This window comes from Arachis stenosperma, chromosome 8 (assembly GCF_014773155.1).
Source record: "Arachis stenosperma cultivar V10309 chromosome 8, arast.V10309.gnm1.PFL2, whole genome shotgun sequence".
Classification (NCBI taxonomy): Eukaryota; Viridiplantae; Streptophyta; class Magnoliopsida; order Fabales; family Fabaceae; genus Arachis; species Arachis stenosperma.
In genome coordinates, this window is record NC_080384.1 from 32,624,870 (window position 1) to 32,648,070 (window position 23,201).

At 31.6% G+C, this 23,201-nt stretch overlaps 1 protein-coding gene across 1 annotated transcript; it reads left to right on the forward strand.

Moving 5' to 3' along the window:
• The first annotated feature begins 579 nt into the window (after positions 1-579).
• Positions 580-2,140, forward strand: LOC130945815 (uncharacterized). Its single transcript, XM_057874511.1, has 3 exons — positions 580-1,358; positions 1,400-1,625; positions 1,925-2,140. Exons 1-3 carry the CDS (start codon positions 580-582, stop codon positions 2,138-2,140), a joined length of 1,221 nt encoding a protein of 406 aa, XP_057730494.1.
• Positions 2,141-23,201: the final 21,061 nt, after the last annotated feature.

The window sequence follows — 23,201 nt, forward strand, 5'->3', positions numbered from 1 at the left end:
CAAATCCAATTCCAAACCAATCAACTGCAAATCCAATTCCTTCTACTGCAACTCCCATTCCAAACCATCCTGCTGCTGACCCCCTCACTAAAAATCCTACCAATGAAGAGCCCAACACCATGAATAAACCTGATAACCCCAAACCCAAATATAGACCCAACCCAAAATTCAGTAGAAAATCCAACGCAGCTCTCATTGTGAAACATAATCACAACCCAACTCCAAAGCCCAAGCACCTTCTGAAGCCCAACAAAACTCAATCAAAGCCCAAGTTCAAGTTCACTTCCAAACCCAAACCCAAATTTAACCCACCTAAAAGAATTTCAAGATCTCAGACAAAGGGATGGAGTACTAACAAAGGCAAGCAACCTCTTCATTTGGATTTAACTATAAATGAATCAATAAGTGATGATGGCAGCTCAGAGAATACATCTTATGTTCTAGTGCAAGAGGCCAGCTATAGCAATGATGAAAAATTGGTTCTGAGAAATTTGAAACCAATTAGAAAAGATGTCAAAAAGGTTCAAAAGAAGGCAGGCATGGCTAAAGAGAAGGAGAAGATAGGAAAAAGATAATATTATGCAAGATGATGATACAATTGTTGAGGATTTATCAGATGTAGAGGTAGACCTAGGTTTTGTAGGAATTCCAGGGGAAGGAATTTGGTATGAAGCGCTCGACCCTGGTGCAGAATCTGATGGAGCCAACTCGTGGCACTCAGAGGAGATGAAAACTCCTCCTAACTCTGAGGATGAGCTGGAATCCGATGGGGATTCAGATGAATTTCCCATCCTCCAAGGGGGCCAGAGGTTTGGTGAGCTGAGACTTCAAGTAGGCATAAAGTTCAATACCAAACAAGAATTCAGCGATGCTATGCGAGAGTTTACCATACAGGAGGGTAGGGGGATTAAGTTCATTAAGAATGATAATATCAGGTGTAAGGCAGTTTGCCAAGTGGAAGAGTGCTCATGGGTTGTGTATGCTTCAAGAGATCATGAAGACTGTTGCTGGCAGATCAAGACATTTTATGATGATCATATATGTCCAAGAGAAAATTCAAATAGGGCTGCAAACAGAGCATGGTTGGCTAGTAAGTTAGTTAAAAAGGTTAGAAAGTATCCTAATTTCATGCAATGTGAGGCTGCAGTGTACTTTAGGTCAAAATGTGATCTGATTCTGCATAGAAATTCATTAGCTAGAGCCTTGGCCGATGTAAGGAATATTGTGTATGGCGATGAGAAGGCACAGTATGCCTTGTTAAGGGATTATGTTGAAACGCTTCTGAAAACCAATCCCAGATCCACTGTGAAGATTGGGGTGATTCTATTGCCTGATGGACAAGTCATGTTTGAGAAAATGTACGTTTGCTTAAGTGGTTGCAAGAACGGGTTCATATCAGGGTGCCGGCCATTAATTGGACTCGATGGTGCATTTCTAAAGACATAGATTGGAGGCCGATATTATCAGCTGTAGCCCAAGATACAAATCATCACATATATGTGATTGCTTGGGCTATAGTCAATGTTGAAAACAAGGAGAACTGGAAGTGGTTTCTTGAGCTACTCCACGATGATTTAGGAGACTATAAGGCTAACAAATGGTGTTTCATTTTTGACATGCAGAAGGTAACCAACTCCTACATATAACTTGTTGGTTATTCAAGTAGTTACACATTTGTTTAATTCTTCATTTTCTGGATTATATTATATTGTATGAGATTGGTTCATTCTATTACAAGTATTTGTTGATTCCTGGATATTGCTTGATTGTGTGAATATTTCGTAATGCTGTAATCCTATTTGGACTTTATAAACTATATGATTCTCCATTTAACATAAATTAATTGAAATTTGCATAAATATGTGGAAATGGTTGATCCTACTTAAGTAGTTTGGTTTCTGCTACATGTGTTTGTCATACACAGGGATTGATTTCTGCGGTAGAAGAGGTCATGCCACAGGTCCATCATCGTTTCTGTGTATGGCACCTATGGCGAAATTTCAACAAACATTGGAAGGATCTTGAGCTGAGGAGATTCCTCTTGGATACTGTTAGGTCAACCACATTTCAAGACTTTATTGATAACATGGACAAAATAAAGAGGGTCAGTGAGGAGGCATGGACATACCTGAACAAGTAGCCAAGGCATTCATGGACAAAGTCTCAATTTAGCCACAGGCCAAAGCTGGATAATATTTACAACAATGCATGTGAGGTATTCAATGCACGAATCAAAGAGGCTAGGAGCAAGCCAATAATCACATTACTTGAAGAGGTAAGGATGTTTGTTATGTGATCGATTGCAAAAAATAAAGTAAAGTTGAACAACCATGTGGGGAAACTACCTCCTGTTATTCAGAGTCGATTGGAAAAGGTTCGTAAAGAATCAAAGAATTGGGTTCCTATATGAACTGGAGATGAAGAATATGAAAAATTTGAGGTCCATGGACACCCAACTAACATGGTTGTTGATTTAGGCAAGAGACTTTGCACCTGCCAGTTCTGGATGTTAACGGGTGATATTATTAGCCTTTACACCTACTTTATTCTCTTCTTCATTATAAATCGCTTTACTTCATTAATTATATTGGCTAGTATGGAGTTGATCATTCCTTGGTTTATTCACTATAGGCATTCCTTGTATTCATGCTTGTGCTACTCTTGCATGGGTGAACAAGAGATCAAAAGACTTCTGTCATCCCTTGGTCACCATGGACTCATACAAGAAGACATATGAACATCACATCAATCCTCTCCCAGGCCAATCCTGACGATCGGATTTCTGTCAGTTTTGCATGCTTCCTTTCCATCCTCTAAGCCATTCCTGCCCTATAAAGCCTGAAACACTTAACACACGGATCACGGCATCGAATGGTATAAAGGGGGATTAAAATACACAATAAAAAGATCTCTAGGAAGCAAGTTTTCAACCATAGAACAACTTTAGGAAAGAATTATAATATCATGCTAATCATATGAATAAGTGGGTAAAGACTTGATAAAACCACTCAATTAAACACAATATAAATTATAAAATAATGGTTTATCAACCTCCACACACTTAAACATTAGCATGTCCTCATGCTTAGCTTTAAGGAGATAAAATAAATGAGTAGGGAAAAGCAAGACTCATGCAATGCAACCTATAAATGTGAATGCAACTATATGCTAAGACATTTTTTATCTACTTGGTTAAAAGCAAACAAGTTCTCAAAGACAAATACAAACCATATTCCACTAATTCAAATCGTACAATAAAAAGCAAGTAAACTTGTAAGAAGATAGCTCATGAAAGCAGGGAACATAGAATTAAGCATTGAATCCTCACTGATGATGTATATGCACTCCAGTCACTTTAGTGTATAGGGTAATCACTCTATCCTTCTCTAATCATGCTTTCTAAATTTTGTTCTTCTCCTAACCAATCAACAAATATTTAGCATACCAATGCAAACATCATGAGGTTTTTTCAGGATTGTAATGGGGCTGAGGTAAAGGTAAGGATACATGTATGGCCAAGTGAGCTATAATATGAATCTTTGACTAACCTAAGCTCTTACCTAACACACACACATACTCTATGTAATTCTAAAATCACACCTAGCTACCCATAATTTCCACTTTTGTATCACATACTCATTTACCAAATTTTTTATATTTCTTTACTTTTATCACATGTGCATTGATCTTTCTATTAAAGCTTAACATTGGGGTAATTTTGTCCCCTTGTTTATTTACTTATTTATTGAATATTTTTAGAATTTTTTTAAATAGAGAAATAAACTTAACTTATCAATGCACATGGATTTTTCATTATTTAATTATTTTGGTTTTTCATGAGTAGGTTCCCAAATTTCCAATATTCAAATAAATTAGAAACATGATACATTCCCTTATTAATCCATGTTCTCACAATTTTCCCATACTTAATTAACACACAATCTCTATTTTAAGCTAACCAAAGATTCTATTTGGGATAATTAATTTGTTTTTTTTTCTTAAGGCTAGTGATGTGGTAAAATATAGAACAAATGAGATTTAAAAGGCTCAAAGTGACTGACAAGGGTGATTTAAATAATAGGCTTATTTGGGATCAGTGAGTTAAACAAGTAATGGCATCAATCATATGCAAGCATGTAAATACACTAAATAATGGACATATAGAATGGAACAAAGTAAAGATTGCAATCATAGGGAAGAAAACACACAAGAATAAAAGTTTATGGTTAAATAATGTAACCATGTAAATAAGCTCACAATCTCACAGGTCGTGTGTTCTTTGGCTCAAAAACCAAATTCCAAATACAACTTCAAACAAATTTAACACATGAAAAATTTTAATTTTTAATTTAATTAGTGAAATAATTTTAATTTTTTAATTTAAATTAGTGAAATTTTTCAAAAATAGAGTCCTAGAAAAAAACTTATTATTTTTCAACCAAGTAGTACTTAAATGCAAACAATCAACTACATATGCAATCTATTATGCAATGCAATAATGAACTAATAAAGAAAATAAGACATTGGTGTTGGGAAGAGAATAACTAACCCATGGAGATCGGTATCGACCTCCCTACACTTAAAGATTGCACCGTCCTCGGTGCATGCTAAGATGTGCAAGTGGACGGGCTGCTACAACTGATGTTTTTCTCCAAAAATTGTGCAGATGAACTTGTTTGTTGCCCCATATAGAAGTTTCTCCCTTTTTCCTTCTTCGGTGGCCAGCCTGAAAGAAGAAAAAAAAGAAGAAAAGTAACCCAGAAATAAAGATAAGAAAATAAATAAAGTATGGTTGGGTTAATGCCAAATAATGAGGGTCTCATTTACATGTCAGCTACAACATGCAAGTGAGAAAACACTATAAGTACATGGCATACCAGTGGTACAAAATTTGCAACAATGGGGAAGAAAGTGGGTAAGAAAAGACAATATAAATTCATGTCAATGCAAAAGGAATATAGGTATCATAAAAAATTGGCATTGACAGATAAATAATGTCACCCAATAGTGTAAAATAAGTCACTAAGCACCAAAATAATACCAGAAAAGATACAACAGTTGAATAAGAACATTTAACACCAATAGTAAAATAACAAATTTAGAAAAGAAAATAAAAATATGCACAAAATTAAAATGCAATGAATGAAAATATGCAAATAAATTAAGTAAAATAGAATGAGAGTGAAGAAGGATGAGAAGTTAAAGAGATAAAGAAGTAGAAAGTAAGAAAGGATGAAGAAAGAAGTAGAAAGGAGAGAAGAGAGAAGTAAGAATTTAGAAACCCTAATATAATCGCTATTATTTGCATTGAGTCGACCCACTGTCTCCTTGAAACGATCCTTTGATTCTTGTTCTGCTTGGATAGCATAATTAGGATCATATGGCTCATAGGGTGGTTGGCATGATGGATATGGGTTAGGATCATACTGAGGTGTTTGGTTGTAGGGGGCTTGTGAGTATGGTGGTTTAAAGGTGTGTTGGGGAGGCGGTTCATAAGCATATAGTGGGCCTTGTTGGTAACTACAAGGGGGTCCAATATATTCATCATCTGGGTACGCTCCCTGGAATGGCTCTTGACTATAGTAATTAGGTGGGTGTTGGTTGTCACGAAATGGTCCACCATAACTATTGTCTTGGCATGCATTGTGGAATGGTCTTTGTCTGTGGTATTGTGGAAGGTGTCGCTGCCGAAAGGGTTGATCAGATCCTCGTGACTCCTTCCATCTCTGATTGTTTTGACCTTGATGCATGTTTCTGTTATAATTTCCATTCCTTACAATAGCATTGGAACCAAACTCAAAGCGATAGGGGTGAGAACTCATAGTAGCTAATAAAAATTAAAAACAAAAACAAATAAACAAGCAAAAGAAAATAGAATAAAACAAGATAAGAGAAAAAGTTTGAAAAAGATTTGATTTAGGATTAGAAAAGATAATATAAGTTAGGTAAGAGAAGATAAGTTTTTAAATTAAAAGCTTTTGAAATTTAAATTTTGAATTTGAAAATTAAATTTTGAATTTTAAAATTTGAAATTTGAATTTTGAATTTTGGAATTTAAATATTAAAATTTGAAATTTGATTTTGAAATAAGATAAGATAATATTTTGAAAAAGATATAATTTTTTAAAAAGATTTGAATTTTGAAATTTAAAACTAAGATAAGATAAGATAAAAATTTTAAAATAAATATCTAAATTTTTTTTTGTAATTTTCGAAAAAAAATCAATTAAAATAAAGAGAAAAGATATTTTTGAAATTAATGAGGAAAGAGAAAAACAATAAAATGACACCAAACTTAGAATTTTTAGATCAAAGCAAAGAAAACAAACAAGAAAAAATATTTACAATAACCAATAATAAGGCACACGTTTGCAATTCCCCGGCAACGGCGCCATTTTGACGAACTGATTTCTGCCAATTTTGCATGCTTCCTTTCCATCCTCTAAGTCATTCCTGCCCTATAAAGCCTGAAACACTTAACACACGGATCACGGCATCGAATGGTATAAAAGGAGATTAAAATACACAATAAAAAGATATCTAGGAAGCAAGTTTTCAGCCATAGAACAACTTTGGGAAGGAATTGTAATATCATGCTAATCATATGAATAAGTGGGTAAAGACTTGATAAAACCACTCAATTAAACACAATATAAATCATAAAATAATGGTTTATCAAATTCGTATGAGAAAAATCAGTCTACAATCAGCCCCAAGCTCCTAACATTAAACGTAAACTGAAAAAACTGACAACCAAAAAGTGAAAGGATGCTGATAAGGGTACTAGTGGAAACAAGAAACCTAAGGCAACCGTTACTCTAAAGAGACAGCTGAAACCGTTCACATGCACATACTGCGGAGTAAAGGGCCACACCAAGAGGGGATGTAAAAAAAAGAGCTGATGAGCTTGCTGTGCTACGCTTGCAGCTGTAGCAGCTGCTGTGGCGGCAGCCAAGTCCAAAACTACTCCCACTGGAAGTACACCTACAGCTGAAGCAACCAACACCACCAATGTGGCACCACAAGCAGATGAAGTTCCTCCTGGTGTAGCTGTCCAGAATCATGCTCAAGTGGAGATTACAGACAACCTTCCACCACCAGCGGCTGCTACCGAGATTGACTTATCCCAACCAAATTATGGTGGAACACAAGATGAGGTACATATATGTTATATACTATTTTCTGAAATTTTTTAATTGCCCATTTTTCACACTAGTTTTCTAACTTTTCTCAGGTCCCACCACCACCACCACCAACAAAAAGGCCAGATAAATTACTAACCAAAAGGAGGAACTCACCACCACCAGTAATTACTTCTGTTGATCCCATACAAGGAGCAAGTGCAGCAACGTCTTCTGGGTTAGCAAATTTTTTGAAGTTTGTTCCAACTCCAGGGTTCAAACCACCAAGAAAGAAAAACACTAAGTAATTGGATGTTGTGGCTGCTGAAGTCTAATTGATTACATATAGAATTTGGTCACTAGTTGTTTCCTTATTTTTGTTATTTTCATTTTGGAGTAGCACATAACCAAACTGTAATGGTTAACTTTTATTATTGGTAGTTATAAACCTTTAAACTTGGAGCTCTTATTGTATTCCTTTTTGGTGCTGTATTATGGTGTTTATCAGGTGCTACTCCATTGACAGTGTTTGACATTATGTTAGTTATAATCAAAATATGGTTTTATCAATTTACTTGTTCTGTTTTATTTATTCAGTTTCATTATTATCTTTGTAAACTATTTTCACAAACCACACCAATAATCCAAAGAGTGCCCATTCATTCATAAACAACACACACTTGTTACATTTTTACAATCACAACTACTATAACAACTAACAAGAAAAAAACCAACAATCCTAACATTTGTATTACATATTTCTGGCTCTTTAATTCAGCCTCCAAATTGCCAATCCTCAATGCAAGACTCACGCTCATTTCTTCATTGTTATATGCTGCAGCTTCTTCAAAATTGCCATTATCATCTTCTACAACGTCTGCCCATTGAAAAAATCCACACCATCGTTTTCCATTACACTGTTAGCAGTAAATTTAGGGATTTAGGAGTTGACATTAAAAACCATAAACAACATCTCTTAGAGGTCAAACTCACATTGTAATTCAGACATCCGAAGAACGACTTGTCTGGGTGGGTATCCATTCCAAACCATCGGAGCACGGGGCGTTTCCCACACCCACATCGCTCTGGCACTTGTGAGGCTCTGCTGCGACTAGGCGTCCTTGTCGTCGATCGAATAGAACTCCCGTCTCCCTCATTTGCACGTCTAACCATCTTTCAACCCAGCACAGCAACGATGAATGAAACGAACAGGAAAGAAGAAGAAGAAGTCGTACGCTACTTCATTAGCAGTTAAGATTAAAAAAGGGCTTAAGAACCACATTAGGTTACAAAATTTTGATGGCTACGTCATGTAACCGTTAGACAGTCCAACCTAGCAAAAAATTGCCACATTACTACCGCCGGGAAGGAGCTTCGACGGAAAAGGGGGAAGGGACTAACTAGGTGCATTTTTTCCAAAATCGAGGACGTAAATAGTGCAATTGGAAAGTTAGGTACTAAATCGGTGCATTTTATGAATATCAGAAACTACTTTGGTGTTTAACTCCCAATTTGACGACCAATAATTTTTATATCTTAATTTTTATATTAATCATTAAATTAATTGCTAATAATAAAATCAATGACTGATTTTATGATCAATAAGTTTCGTAGTCTACTTTTTGTAGTGGCCGCTAAATTGATTATTGCTAAATTGATTATTGATAGTAAAATTAGTAACTGATTTACCAACAAACAATTTTTATACCATGATTTTTCTGTTAGTAGTACCTATATTGCTACTAATAAAATCAACAACTAATTTAATGACCAACAACTTTCATAGCTTAATTTTTTTTATTATTAGTTGTTAAATCGACCATTAAAATTAAAATTAGCTGATAAATTCAACAACAATTTTTATAATCTAATTTTTTTATTGGTCTCTAAATCGATCACAAATAAATTAGCCATCGATTTAGCAACATCAAATTTTTCGGTGTCTAACTTTTTTTTTATCGCCAAATTTGTTACTATTTTCTTATTTAATAACCGATTTAGCATTTGAATAAGATGATTTTGATTTTGGTTGCTAAATCAATTGTTAAATAAATTTAGTGATTTATTTAGCGATTAATTTTTTGTAGGTCACGTAAAATTTTAGTCAATCACAAAATTAGTTGCTATTAGCTACTAATAACAAGTCATCACTAGTTAAAATTAATTGTTATTTTAAAGGTTTTCTATAGTGCAATCCATTTTTGTCGTCGAGATGTGATAGTGGATGATGATGATCGTAAAAGTAGTAGGTCAATTTGTCTTTTGGTCTTTTACTAAATCTGCTTTTTTTATTGATAACGTAAATTTTTTAAGAAATACAAGAGATATAAAAAAAATAAAGATATAAAGTCTTTGCAATTTTAGATTTTCATTGGATTTGTGTGAAGAAAATGAGGTGAAGATGAAGACGAGAAGGAGAAAATAATGGAAAATGAGAAAGAAAATAATCAGATGCTAAGGTGAGGAGGATTTTATTACAGTAGTATTGAGGAAAGAATGTTGTAGATGAAAAATTTGTGGTTTAAATTCTTTTAAAAAAAAGTGATTCAAAGATTTAGGTTGAATTTAGAAAAATTTAAAAGGGTAAAATTAGCATTATAAAAACTTTTTAAAGGTAACTTTAAAATTAAAACTCAATATTTCTATGACAATGCTCCAATACACAAAATTATCGGCCAAACAATTTTTTGTAATACTATATGTCTGTATGTTATTGTAAGTATAATACCTATATTATATTGATTTCATAATCACTCACTCACGTAAATAACGCTATTATATTTTTTTTATCTCTCAGAGTTACTAACACTCATATAATAAAAAATCAAGGAGCATTTTTCAATTTTCATAACACATTTTTCATTAGCTTCTTGATATACAGAATTTAGCTTTAACTATTCAAATAAGTAATTTTTACATCTTTATTAGTTGGCATCTTGTAATTTCTAACACAACTACTATAAACATCTTAAAATTCTTTAAGCTTAGTCATCAATTTGAAACTTCCAATGCAATTCATGATTCTTCTAGTATGGAGGTGATGAGTATAACTTGTTAATATATAGATGCTTTATGATTCCTCCAACTTGATTTATAACCTCTAATTTTGACTAGGAGATAAAGTTTGACTTGTGATTTCTCAAATGGGTAGACATCAAAGTCTCATAATAATTATAATCAAGTTTTTCATCTAATTTGAGACCAGACCACACAATATTAAAAGTGTTTGCCATACTGACTTTCTGAATAAATAACTATGTGAGAACTCTCTCTATATTATCTCGGGGATTACTCACACACATAAATAATGGTATCATATTTTTTTTATCTTTCAGACTCACTAACACTCAGTTCTCATAACATATTTTTCCTTGTTTTTGAACACACAAAATACATAAGGCATATGTGCTTTTATATAGACAATGCTTCATACTAATAATTCATTATTCTACTAGCTTCCTAATACACATACATTCTTATTCAACTTTGTTTTTAACTTTGACTATTTAAATAAGTAACTTTTATATATCTTTATTAGTTGGCATCTTAAAATTTTTAGCGTAATTATTATGAACATCTTAAAATTTCTTTAAGCCATCAACTTGAAGCTTCTAAATTTCAATGTAATTCATGATTCTTCTAGTATGAAGGTGATGAGTGCAACTTGTTATATATATAGATGCTTCATAATTTTTTCAACTTAATTTATAACCTCTAATTTTAATTTGAAAATAAAATTTGACTTGTAATTTTTATAGCTTCTAATTTTATCACTTATAATTTTTGTAACTTTTAATTTTATAATAATTCTAGTATGGTATAAGTTGATTTAGTTTTTACTAACAATTATACCTAATTGAAGGAATTATGCAGAGAAAGAGAAATGGAATTGCATGAGAAGAATTGAAAATCTGAAAGTGTTATTGAATGTTACTTGTTCACTTAATTAGTTAACCATACAATAATAAGGGTATATATATACACTTATTAGTAGTAGCTCAATTGATCAAGATTTACAATCTTAGTTAACTTGTAACAGAAGAAACAGATTCTATTACTACCCTATTACTGTCTATACTAATGTAATAAGATTTTCAAAAAAAAAAATCTGGGTTAAAGTTTGGGAGAAAGTTGGAACTCTCTTTGCCAATGATTAGGTCATTACTGTTTTTTAATCTAGAAAGTTAGAGACTAATCGATAAATATATCAGATAATAAAAAGAAAACTAAAAAATTTGTTAGATAGATACCTGCTGATGGTAATGAATCTAAAATCAGAAGGATTATTAAGGATGGACCCAACTATATATATATATGTTGATTGTGGTTCATGTCACTAACTTCGTCCATAATCAATAATTTTTTTTTTCGATTAATATTACATTGTTAGTAAATATTATTATTTTTGGCCAATATTTGGTCAGTAATAATTTATATTCATATTTATAAGAGTTTTATACACAAAAAATATATAATTTTTATTTATATTTATCAAAATTTATACACATAAATTAATACAATTTGTATTTATATTTTTTAGAATTTGTATATATAAATTAATAAAATTTACTTATTAAAAAGAATTTAATATTTATACTAGTCAAATAATGACAAAAAATATTAAACATTACCGTTCCGAAAAATTTATCTTTTTTATCGTCTCGCTCGGATATTATAAAATCTTATATGGGTATAGTATACACATCTTTGATCTCTAGACTTTAGCTTAATTAGTTTTCTTTTAATTTTTTTCTAATTCTAAAAATTCAATTAATAAAATTATAAAATAAATTAGAATGACATATAAAAACAATATAGAAAAACAAGTATATATACAAATATATATAATATATAAGTACGTCTAGTGCTTCTCATGAATAATCTTTGAAAAGCTAATAAATTAAAAGTTTAATTACTGGACTAACTTTTTTTTAGTCAATATCAATTAATTTTTTATTTTTATTTTAAAATTTAAATCATAAATTTTAATATTAAATTATAATCCTAAATTTCAAATTTTCAAAAAAGTTGAATTAAAAAGTAATTTTATAATAAAAATTTGACTAATATGTACTAATTAAAAATTAATTTTCTATACTTATTAAAAATTAAATTACTCAATTAGGCGTATTTCGATTGAAGTGTAAATATATTTAATTTGGTGAAATCTGCTAAGAATTGAAGGTATACACGGTACATGACAAAATAAGATTTCAAAACAAATAAAATTATTCATCCTTTATTTGAAAACTATAAATGGGAACAACATACTTTCAACTTTCCATTCCTTTATCAAGTTATTACTTTTATTATCTTTTCTTGCATTAATCATCCGGCTCCTGTTTGCAGATTCAAGTTTTTTTTTTTTCCCTTAACTATGACTAAAGGAAAAAGGGCCATCTAAGAAATCATGGATTGAAAGTACAAACTTCAACAGTTGAATCGCATATTCATGAAAATGCTTGTATATATATCATACAACTCCTGTTTTGAAGATTTAATGACGGATTATTGTGTTACTTTCACCATTAATAATTGTTGATAATAAACTTACTTTTGTATAAAAATTTGGAGAATACTAAATGATCAATATATTATTGTAAAAAAATAGAGAATTGATTAGTATCAATTCAAACATAAAGCAAAAATAATAAGAAGTATGTTGGTCACTTATCATCATTTTTTTTATCTATTAGTAAAAGTTTTTTAAAATATTTTATTTTAATAAATACACAGCAAACCTTTTCCTATAAAATTTTATTTTACTGAAATATATTATACTATTTTACGGTGTTGCTAATAAAGTTCTTTTAAGAATCCGGAGAAACTGGCTCCATTCGGAAAAAGGACTAACTCTAGAAGTGGTACAAATTAAAATAAAAATTGAAATGATCTGTTTTAAAATAAAGCTTATCTAATTGTTTGTTCATTCAAAATTTGGAAATAACAAAGGTAAAAATAAAAACAGGTGAACATTTATGTATTTCTCTATTTTCCAAGAATCTATATATCTTAAAACACTGGTTAAAGACAGGCTTACAGACTAATCTTCATTAATTATTACATCAATATGAACGGTGGAACTACAAGTATTAATGCTATATTCTATGCCTTCATGTTTAATATTTGGATGTGAATACTCTTAATATTCTTCTTTTATACTACGTTAAAATTGTTCTTGTTATAGGTTGTATCGCGGGACGGATATTAGGGGCCGAGTGGAGGTTTCAGCTTCAGTTTTATTTTAAAAAAAATTAGTAGTAATAAATTATTAAATATGATTTAATTTTTTTTAAAATTTATTTAATATTTAGTTTAATATCAATATAAATTTAGTTTAATTTAAATATTAATAATTTTTAATATCTAAAAAATAATTAATAATATTTAAAAAATTTAAAAAAATTATTATTAATATTTTTTAATTAAATAAAAAATTTTAAATTTTATAAAGTGGATTTTTTTTTGTAATCGTCTTTTTTTATTCATTTGGTATTAATTCTCTCTATTTTAACTACTACAATTAAAAGATCTTTTTTAGCTATAAATATTCTGAAGAATGACCCATAAACAAAATGAAAGATGAATTTCTTGTTAATTATCTTTTAAAAAAATTTGACACAGATTTTACTATCGATGAATTTTATGATACGAAGAATCAACCACTTCGTTAGTAAAAAGTACTCACATATTTTTTGTACTTTAAAATATATTCTCTATCGGTATATTTTTATAATACATTTTATATTATATAATTTTTTGCATAATTTTTTAATATTATATATATTATTATTACCCCCATAATAATATTTCTAGATTTGTTCTTAATTATATCGCCATTGATTGAATCCCTATTTGGCAGACGAAAAAAAGTATAATTTTCATCAACTATATATTATGAAGCAGTAATATTAAAAAAATAGAATTTATTTTATTTAGTATTTATTAATGTGTAATTAATAAATACTAAATAAAAAGTTTTGATTGCTTTTATTTTTTTTTTTTTTTGTATTAGGATATTTATTAGGTTGGAAGTTAAATGACTAATTCTTTGAATACTGGCATACTGTAGAAGTATAAAATAGACAGCTCTTCCAAATAAATAAATTCTATTTTCATCCTCTAATAAATATTAAACCCAAAAAATGATTAAAAATAAATCATAAACTTTCATCCATCTATTATCTATATCAACTTACATTGATAACTAATTTTTTTATTACCAAACATTCTCAAGTAGAAAAGGTTGACAACCAAAAAAATGGGAATTCCATTAGAAAATGACTCTTATTTATTAATTCACATTTACTATAGTATAAGATAAGTAATTAATAGCAATATACCGAATTAATTAGAGGACGTAGGTATCTTTATCTCCACATATAGGGGAACATATGTATGTGGTGCTATTTAAACCACCAGTCCTTATCTTCATCATTCATATATCGCCCAATTATTATTAATATTGATTGCCCTTCATTCCTATTTAATTCTTCTCTTTAATTTATTTAATTCTCTTGTGATCTATAATTCCTCTTATAGCTTTATTTATTTAATTAGAGAATGATTTCTATGATCCAATAGAACTTGTGAAATATTCTCTTGTGCTTCATCGCTTCATTTATGTAGTATTTACTATCCTCGTGAAGTATGGTTGAGACCTCTTCAATTAATGTATGCTTTATTATAATAGCTTTATTTAGTCCCTCTCTCGGTTATTTAATTTGCTTTTTAATTAATCATGTATGTCTCTCTTTTAATTTTTTATTCTTGTTTTTCCCTTTGTTTTTCTCGTCAAAGCTAAGTAATCATGCACATACACAAGGCATTCCACTTTTAATTTCTTTCATTCTTTGTTTTTTGTTCATATTTAATTATGATTTGTAAGAATGTTATATTTTAGAATATATATATATATATCGTGAAAATTAAATTATCACGCCAGAAAGGTTGGTCCAAATCCAGAATCATATATGCCCCAGAAACATTCAAGTCAAATTTGTAAAATGACATCTTGCTCGATCTTATATCCATCTTTATTGCTATTGGCCTATTGATTCATATATACATATTTATATTTATCTATTTATCTATCTTTATATATATGGCTTCATTTTCAAACTTTAACTTTTTCCCCCTTTCTTTTTCGGGGCAGTTGGCCGTTTTCATTTATTATTTGCTTCTTTTTTATTCATTTCGATGATTTCATTTTTGTGCATATCATTAATTAGATTTATTTTCTTATAAAAAAATAGATTAATTTTTTGACAGTCTATATAATGAAAATAAAGAGTAAATTTTAGACGTATTTCATCGATCCAAATAAGAATCAAATTCTAAAATGTTTGCCTCTTTTAGGAATTACACTAATTACTATTCTAGGTTCTAAAATGTCTTAAAGCCACTTTTTTTAATTTACATAAATTTTGTATAATTTTTTTATTTGTGTTATACTAGTTTATTTTCTTTTAAGAATCAACAAAGATTATTTTACTGGTGGTTATATTTTTATATAACCGTTGCAAAATACTATATTTTTCATAAAATTTGGCCATGCTAGAATTTTGCTTGTTTTATATTTTTTGCATCAATTATTTTAATAGATATTAAAATTATTGTCGTTTTGTACTAATAGTTGACCTGGTCGCAGTTTATAAATCGCTGTAACTTTTATCTTTTCTGACAATTTATAAACTGCCGCAATTTTTTTCAAACAACGATTTAAACTGACGTGATCAAATGGCAAAATCGTCACCATTGTTTGTTTTTGTCATGGTTAAAATGCAAATATTCAGTTATAGACAATTATATAAAAAAAACAATTAAAGAATGTTTATATAGATGTAAGTGATGTTAATTAGCTAGGCAGGTTGTGCCAAAACTGAATGTCCATTTGTTGTAGGACATGGTGATGTAAGCAGATATCCATATATATATATATGGGGGTCTGCATGTAGCTGTAGCTGTCATGGTCCTGAAGGAAATGGCAAGTGGCTCCCATTTTTGTCATCATTGACTTCAAATAAAGTGATTGAGTAAGCCCTAGAACAAACAGTCTTCCCTATTGATTAGGTCAAACCACAATAAGCTTGATTCCTTGCTTTTCAAATCACAAGTTCTATATATAATATAATCCAATAATGATGACATATTTTTATGACAATAATTATTGAACTTAAAATGTAAAGTTGGCTGTTAAAAGCTTTTCTAAAACTTAAAAAAGTTATTGGATTTAAAAGATAGAGAAGATTTTCATGTGTACCGTCATACTGGTACGGTATATCAATAATTTTTAACTGTTGATTTTAATTATATATATTTTATATAATTAAAATTAACGGTTAAAAATTACTGAAATATCGGTACGACAACACACTTACAAATTTTCTTATAAAATATATTATATGATTATTTTGTGTTTTGTATTAATTTTTTTTATAAAAATTTAATATTATATTATGTACTATTATCTCTTCTAAAAATTTACTGTTAATATATCTTATCATTTTTATATCTAACAAAAATGTATAAAAACATGAAACAATCTAATTAATTATTATAAATTATTAAGTGACTAAAAATTATATATCAATTCTAGTATATATTTACAATTAGTAATATTTTTCTATGATAAATTAAATTAGTTAAATATTTATAAATATATTTTTTTGGTCTTGATAAATAGCATCATATTATTGGGGCCCTCTTCCCCTCTCTCTATCAAATACTAAGTCATCCGTTTCTTCTTTGGTGAATGGGTAATAAGTCATCACTGAAACACAAAAAACACATTGTCATGGAACAGTTCACCGGCGCAATTGAAGGCTTATTTTCTTTTCTTGTATTACTAGTTCATAGTCTTCCAATTTTCCATTAAATAAGCCTACATAGTAGAAGAATTCTTGTAGGAATCAAAACTATTAATACACCATATATAGTAGTCAGCCAAGAATTTAATTAAGAATTTTAAGACGTTGTCTTCTTTCTGGAACCTAGTAGTATAATAATAGATAGATATAGATAACTTTTTATCATGGTAACATAGACTTGGGAGTCAAATTGATTAAGACCTAATGAAATTAAAGCTGTTGGTTATTAGTGGTGATTATAATTTATTTCAGGCAAAAGCATACATGTCATTATGGTTGCTGTGTTGCATGTTGACTATATGTAATAATGAAATTAATTAAGGGTAACAATAATGTGCCAATTTATTCTAGGATTATTGTCCTATTCATAAAGTTATAATTATCGAAAGGGGGTTGCAAGTGCAATATGTAACCAGAAATTTACGAGGTCAATATTACCGGGCTCACCATGTCGGCTACATTTGGTTTCATTATTTATTGTTTTGCTTTTTATATAGTTTAGTTCATTCATTACAAAGAGAACGGAGATTAGCTGTGGTTTTTTTTATCGATTTACGGTGGTTTTAAACCGTCACTAAATAGAATACCAGCAGTTAAAAGACCGTCTTTCTTAAGGATGCGAAGAGTTGATTTTGTAGCAGTTTTCAACAACTACTGGTATAACCGTCGTTAAATAGAATGAGTTATTTAAAATTATCGCTATTCGAAAAACATATTTTAAAAAAATGAGCAAAACCAATTTCAAAGTACATAGAAAGAAAGTTAGGAGAATAGTGGAACAAAATAGAAGCAGAACAAATTTAAGAAAGGAAGAAGCAAAGTAATCAGTGAATCTGTCCCGGATTCGGCGACGGTTGTAACTGGTGGCGGCGTGTGCGATGGCGACCTCCTCTCCCCATTCGGTTCCTCCCAGAGGCGGCTCTTTCAATGGCAGCAGCAGCAAACCCTAATAGCGACGAGAATAGGGTGCGACAGTGACGGCCTTTGTAATACCCTACCACACAGAGTTTTATACTTAAGTCATAAAACAGAGATAGCAAGGTATTACGACCTCTAAAAGTAAAGTTTAGTAAATATAGTAGTGAGAAAAAGGTTTATAACTAGGAGCCTTTGAAGAAAAAGGGGTAAATCAAAACCATTAAATCGAAAAGCGCAACACTCCAGTCGATAACGTAAACGAAACAGACAAGAATAAGGTAACGCGAGAATATATATAAGAGAGTGCCAATAATACAGATATTAAGATTCGATACTCGGTTTGCAAAGGTAACTGGTCCGAGCATAAAAGTATACATACATAAATAAGGGAGCTATCCAAAATGAAGCCCAAAACACAAGATACAAAACCTGTTTCTCCAAAATAACCTCTAGGAGGAGATAATACAAAATATATATATACAGTGGAGAATGTAAGTATCTAACAAGTAAATTAGATCAAAATTAAACCCATAAAGCTAAGGATCTTCGTCAAAATAGAAGTCTTCAGCATGCTACAGCGAGGAGCCTCATATCCTGCATCTGAAAATCACAAAATTCGCATGGGTGAGAACCGGAGGTTCTCAGCATGGTAACAGTGGCCAAATATCTAACATGTAATGTCCTGAGAAAGTTGAAGGCAATCTTAGAACTCTAAAATTTATAATCGAAACGTATAAATATAACTAAACCAAGAGAAATGAATACATGCAACTAAGTGCGGGTCTTTGGACTAACTAAATATCCCCTTTCCAAATCCTTCAAATTTCCAAACCGCCGACAATAATTGAGATGCAAACACAAGTATATCAAACAAAGAAATGCACAAGTAGGAAGCAGATAAGACAGTTAGACAAGTAGCAAGTAATGATGCAATCAATTAGACATTCTAAACAAATCACATATAATGCATATGATGCATGCCTGTCCTAGTGGCTGATGAGTTTTATTTGTCAGTTATAAAGCCAACCCGACAAGTCCTGGTAGCTAACCATTGGACTGTCCCTCTGTCGTGCATCTCCAACTTGAGTTATTCGCAATACAATTCATAATTTATATCCAACACCCTCAATGGTGTATATTCACGGGGGCGAGCTCATCCGAAACTTTCACAGTGTCCAGCCATACTTACGACATAGGATCAACAGAGTATCAAGTCTCCACTTGGAGCTTGTGGTGGCTAGCCACTGCTTTCACCCTGGAAAACTCGTATCTCAGATAGGTGGAGTGCAATAATCACAATAATCAACAATTTAGCATATATGCATTTAATCACAGCCATACACTAACATTCATCTCAGCCATCCGGCTTAGAAATCGTAATTCAAAATCAGCCATAACCATCATCACACACAACTATTCGGCTCATATCATATTCAGCCATTCGGCTTATTTCATTTACAGCACTCCACCACCTCCTTCAACCACTCATATCATCATTGTAAATCATATATCTCATCTTAACATCCCCTTTCTTCATCTACAAGTTACCCTCTTCCCTAACTTCCTCTCAATCACTAGGCATTTTATTTTGATTTAAGATTTACACGATGAAATTGGGGGTTCATAAGCATGAAACAACATCTCGGAAGGTTACAAACTTGTTGAGAATGTAAAAGACTTAAAAACAAAAGCTTTAGAAAATAGGGTCGCGTGCGTATGCACAGAGGTGTGCCTGCGCACGCCCAGAAATATTTTAAGAAAGTGTGCGTGCACACAGGGTTGTGCATACGCACAGAAAGTAAAATTCCCATTGTTGACTGTGCGCACAAGGTGTGCTAGCGCCATCAACAGAATGACATTCTCAACGTGTGCGTGCGCACAAGGCTGTGCATACGCACAAGGCTGTGCGTATGCGCAGATTGTAAACCTTCGTTGGTGGAGTGTGCACACAAGGCGTGCTAGCGCTTCCATCAATAGCCCTGTCCCTGCATGTGCGTACGCACAAGGCTGTGCATGCACACAGGTTCAAAATTTCACAGGGTGTACGTGCGCGCACAAACCAGAAATCACAAATTCTGCAAATTTTGCAGAATTTAAAATTTTGGCCCAAACTTCCAATAATCATATCTCCTTCTACAAAATTCAGATTTCCACCAAATCTAAACCATTTTAAAGCTTATGAAATTATCTTTCATTTGATATAAAACTCATCAAGTTCTGAAAATAATAGCTTAAGATATGATTCGTTGAAGTTCATCAAAATTCCATTTTTACAAAAACTCATAAACTCCCAATTTTTAAAACATACACTTCCAATTCTCATTTAAAACCAATCAAAACTCACCCTTCCAACATCAATCATTTCCAAACTCTCATTCAATCATCAACCCACCAATTCCACCATATTTAATCAAATCTCAATTTAACAAATCTCACATCATAATCAACATTTCATATCTCAATTTTCAAACAAATATTCAATTCATCAATCACCATATATATACACATATCAATATCACACTTCAACTAATGCTCATCAACAAGAGCCTCAACCTTATCATCCATTAAACATGTCACTCCATACCACGTACAACTTTTACATGCTTTGCCAACAATTATCATCACTCACAATCATTCAACCACTATTCATATACTCATCTCAATCCAATTCATTTAGCAACTACATCAACATTTCACAATCCACTAAATTCATACATAACAACACAACTTATATCATCCATGAACTACATCAATAGCTCGAAATCTTATCCTAGGGCCACTAGCCTATATTTTCACAATCACATTACATTTTAGATACAGAAAATCGAAACCATACCTTGGCCGATTTCCGTTCCACCCGGAACACCTCTAATTTCAACTTTCAAACTTCCCGAAGCTTCACCAACAGATTTTCAGCTTGGTGCTCCCCTCCAAAACTTTTCAAAACCCCCAACCAAGCTCCAATACACATGTACACAATGCCTAAACCACAATATCACACTCAAATACAATAACTAAATACCCAAATGCTTTAATTTAGAATTTTTACTAGGGTTTGAGATCTCTTACCTTAACCAAGGACCAAGAAGGCAAGATTAAGCCTTCCCTTCAAATTAATTAGATCTTATGACACAAAAGAGCTCACAATTTCAACATTTTTGCCCAATAAATTCGAAAATCAAGGTTGGAAGAATAGACAGGAAACGTGGCTTACCTCTTGCACAACCTTATAGGCTTTGTAAAGCTCAACGTCGCGGTCGCGTTGCTGCAAATGGTGCGTCGATCAAAAGTTATGATCAATGGAAGATTTGAGTGATTTGGAGCAAGGGTTTCATGTTTCCCTTCCCTTTACCAGCGTGTGTGTGTGTTTGAGAGGGAAGAGAGAGCTGAGCTCTCTTAATTAAGAGAGGCTTGACTGGGCCTTGGGCCCAACTTGGGTCCGGTTGGCCTGGTTTGGCCCGTTCGGCCCAATTTTGGGCCAATTTCTTTTAAATTGGTGTCAAAATTCTCGTTTTAAAATTCTCTATCACATTAAACCATAAAAATCTCATTTCTCACTTTCTAGAATATATTTTTATTTATGGGTTAATTAGTCATTAATTAACCGGATTTTACAGCCTTGACCCCAATCGACGGCAGCGGCGGCAGAGCAGGACGGTGCGAGAACGGTCCTCCTCCTTCTCCCATGCATTCATCGTCTTATGCTTCTCCTTCACTCTTCGTCATTCTTCTCCTTCGTGAGCGCACGCACTCCCTCTCTTCACACTCTCTCTCTCTCTCTCTCTCTCTCCGGCTTTAATGGCGACGACGGCAAGCTTGGCGGTGGCGGCGGTGGCAAGACGCGATGGTGAAGACCCACGATGAGGACGATGACCGCGTTGGCTGAGCGGTGAGCTGATGCGGTCTCCCTCTCTCTTCGCGGTTCTTTCTCTTGCGGTTCTAGCTTTCCGACGGCACGGCAACGCAACGGCGACGGCGAACCCAGCAGCGCCGGCCCGTCTCCTTCCTCCTTTTTCTCTCTTTTACCGTTTTTCCCTCGTTTCTCTTTAGGTTTCTTTCTTTTTTTTTTTGCTGTTGTTGAGTGTTGTGTTTTTGGAAAGTGGGAGATTGAAATATCGCCAAAGGTAGATTAGCATCAATTATTTAAAATTCGTTACAAAATCAAATTAAATAGCCGCTCTTCTAGCATTCATCACTAAAACTACTAGAAAACTACCAGATAGCAACGATTGTGAAAAAAGCTGCTAATTGTTCACCACTATCTTCCAATTTTGTAGTAGTAATTGTGTAGTTTGAAACTAAGTTTTTTTTTTTTTTTTTAATGTACACAATAATTCCTCAATCCTCCCTCTCTACCCGTTTTGCCCGTTTTGCATATAAGCATTTTCCATTCATCTTCTTATGGGAAAGTCAAAACCCAACTATTTACAAGTAGTTATTATGGGATATTATTAATTGTTTTTTTTTTTTGTAAATCACACTAGCAAAATTAGTTTTTTTTTTATTGGTTCCAATTTGTTAATATAGTAACATGTTTTTCCTATACTTACTAGCTATAGTTATCAGATATCATTTATTGATTAATAAGATATTTATGATATTGAATATGTATGTAAGTTTGTGTGTTGGTGAGGATGCCTATAATATAGGATTTAAGAAAAGAAAATTTATAGACATTTTCCTTAAATTTTATTAGTTCATGGAAATTGATAAATACTTCAATATATATAATAAATTGAAATCATGAATGAAGCTAAGGGTAAGTATTTATCCTGATAACAATCCATTATATATAATTTTCCAGTTAGCTCAAATTTTATTGTTTGTTTGAAATGAAACTATTATGATATTAATTTATATAAATTAACAACAAAGTATATACATCATCCTTAATTTTTATATATCTGTCATGAACTTAATTGGATGAAGAGGGATTTCAAATTTAGATAATCAGTTAATTATATTAGAGAGTGGTGTCAACCCACTTTCAAAGTATATAAGTAATTAATTATATTAAATACAAATAATATTATATTACTAATAAAATTTATCTTTTTTAATCAATACTTATTAGTCAATTAAAATATTAATATACTAAATTCTAAATTTTAAACTATTTATCTTAAATTCTAATAGTACAAAAATAAAGTATTAGTCCAACATATTGATTAATATATACTAACAAAAATTATTAGCCGCGTAACATTTCTCATTAAATAATTCACATGACCAGCCAGTTATAGATTCTTGATGCATGACTTATTAATTATAAGGATCCTGAAATCAAATTATT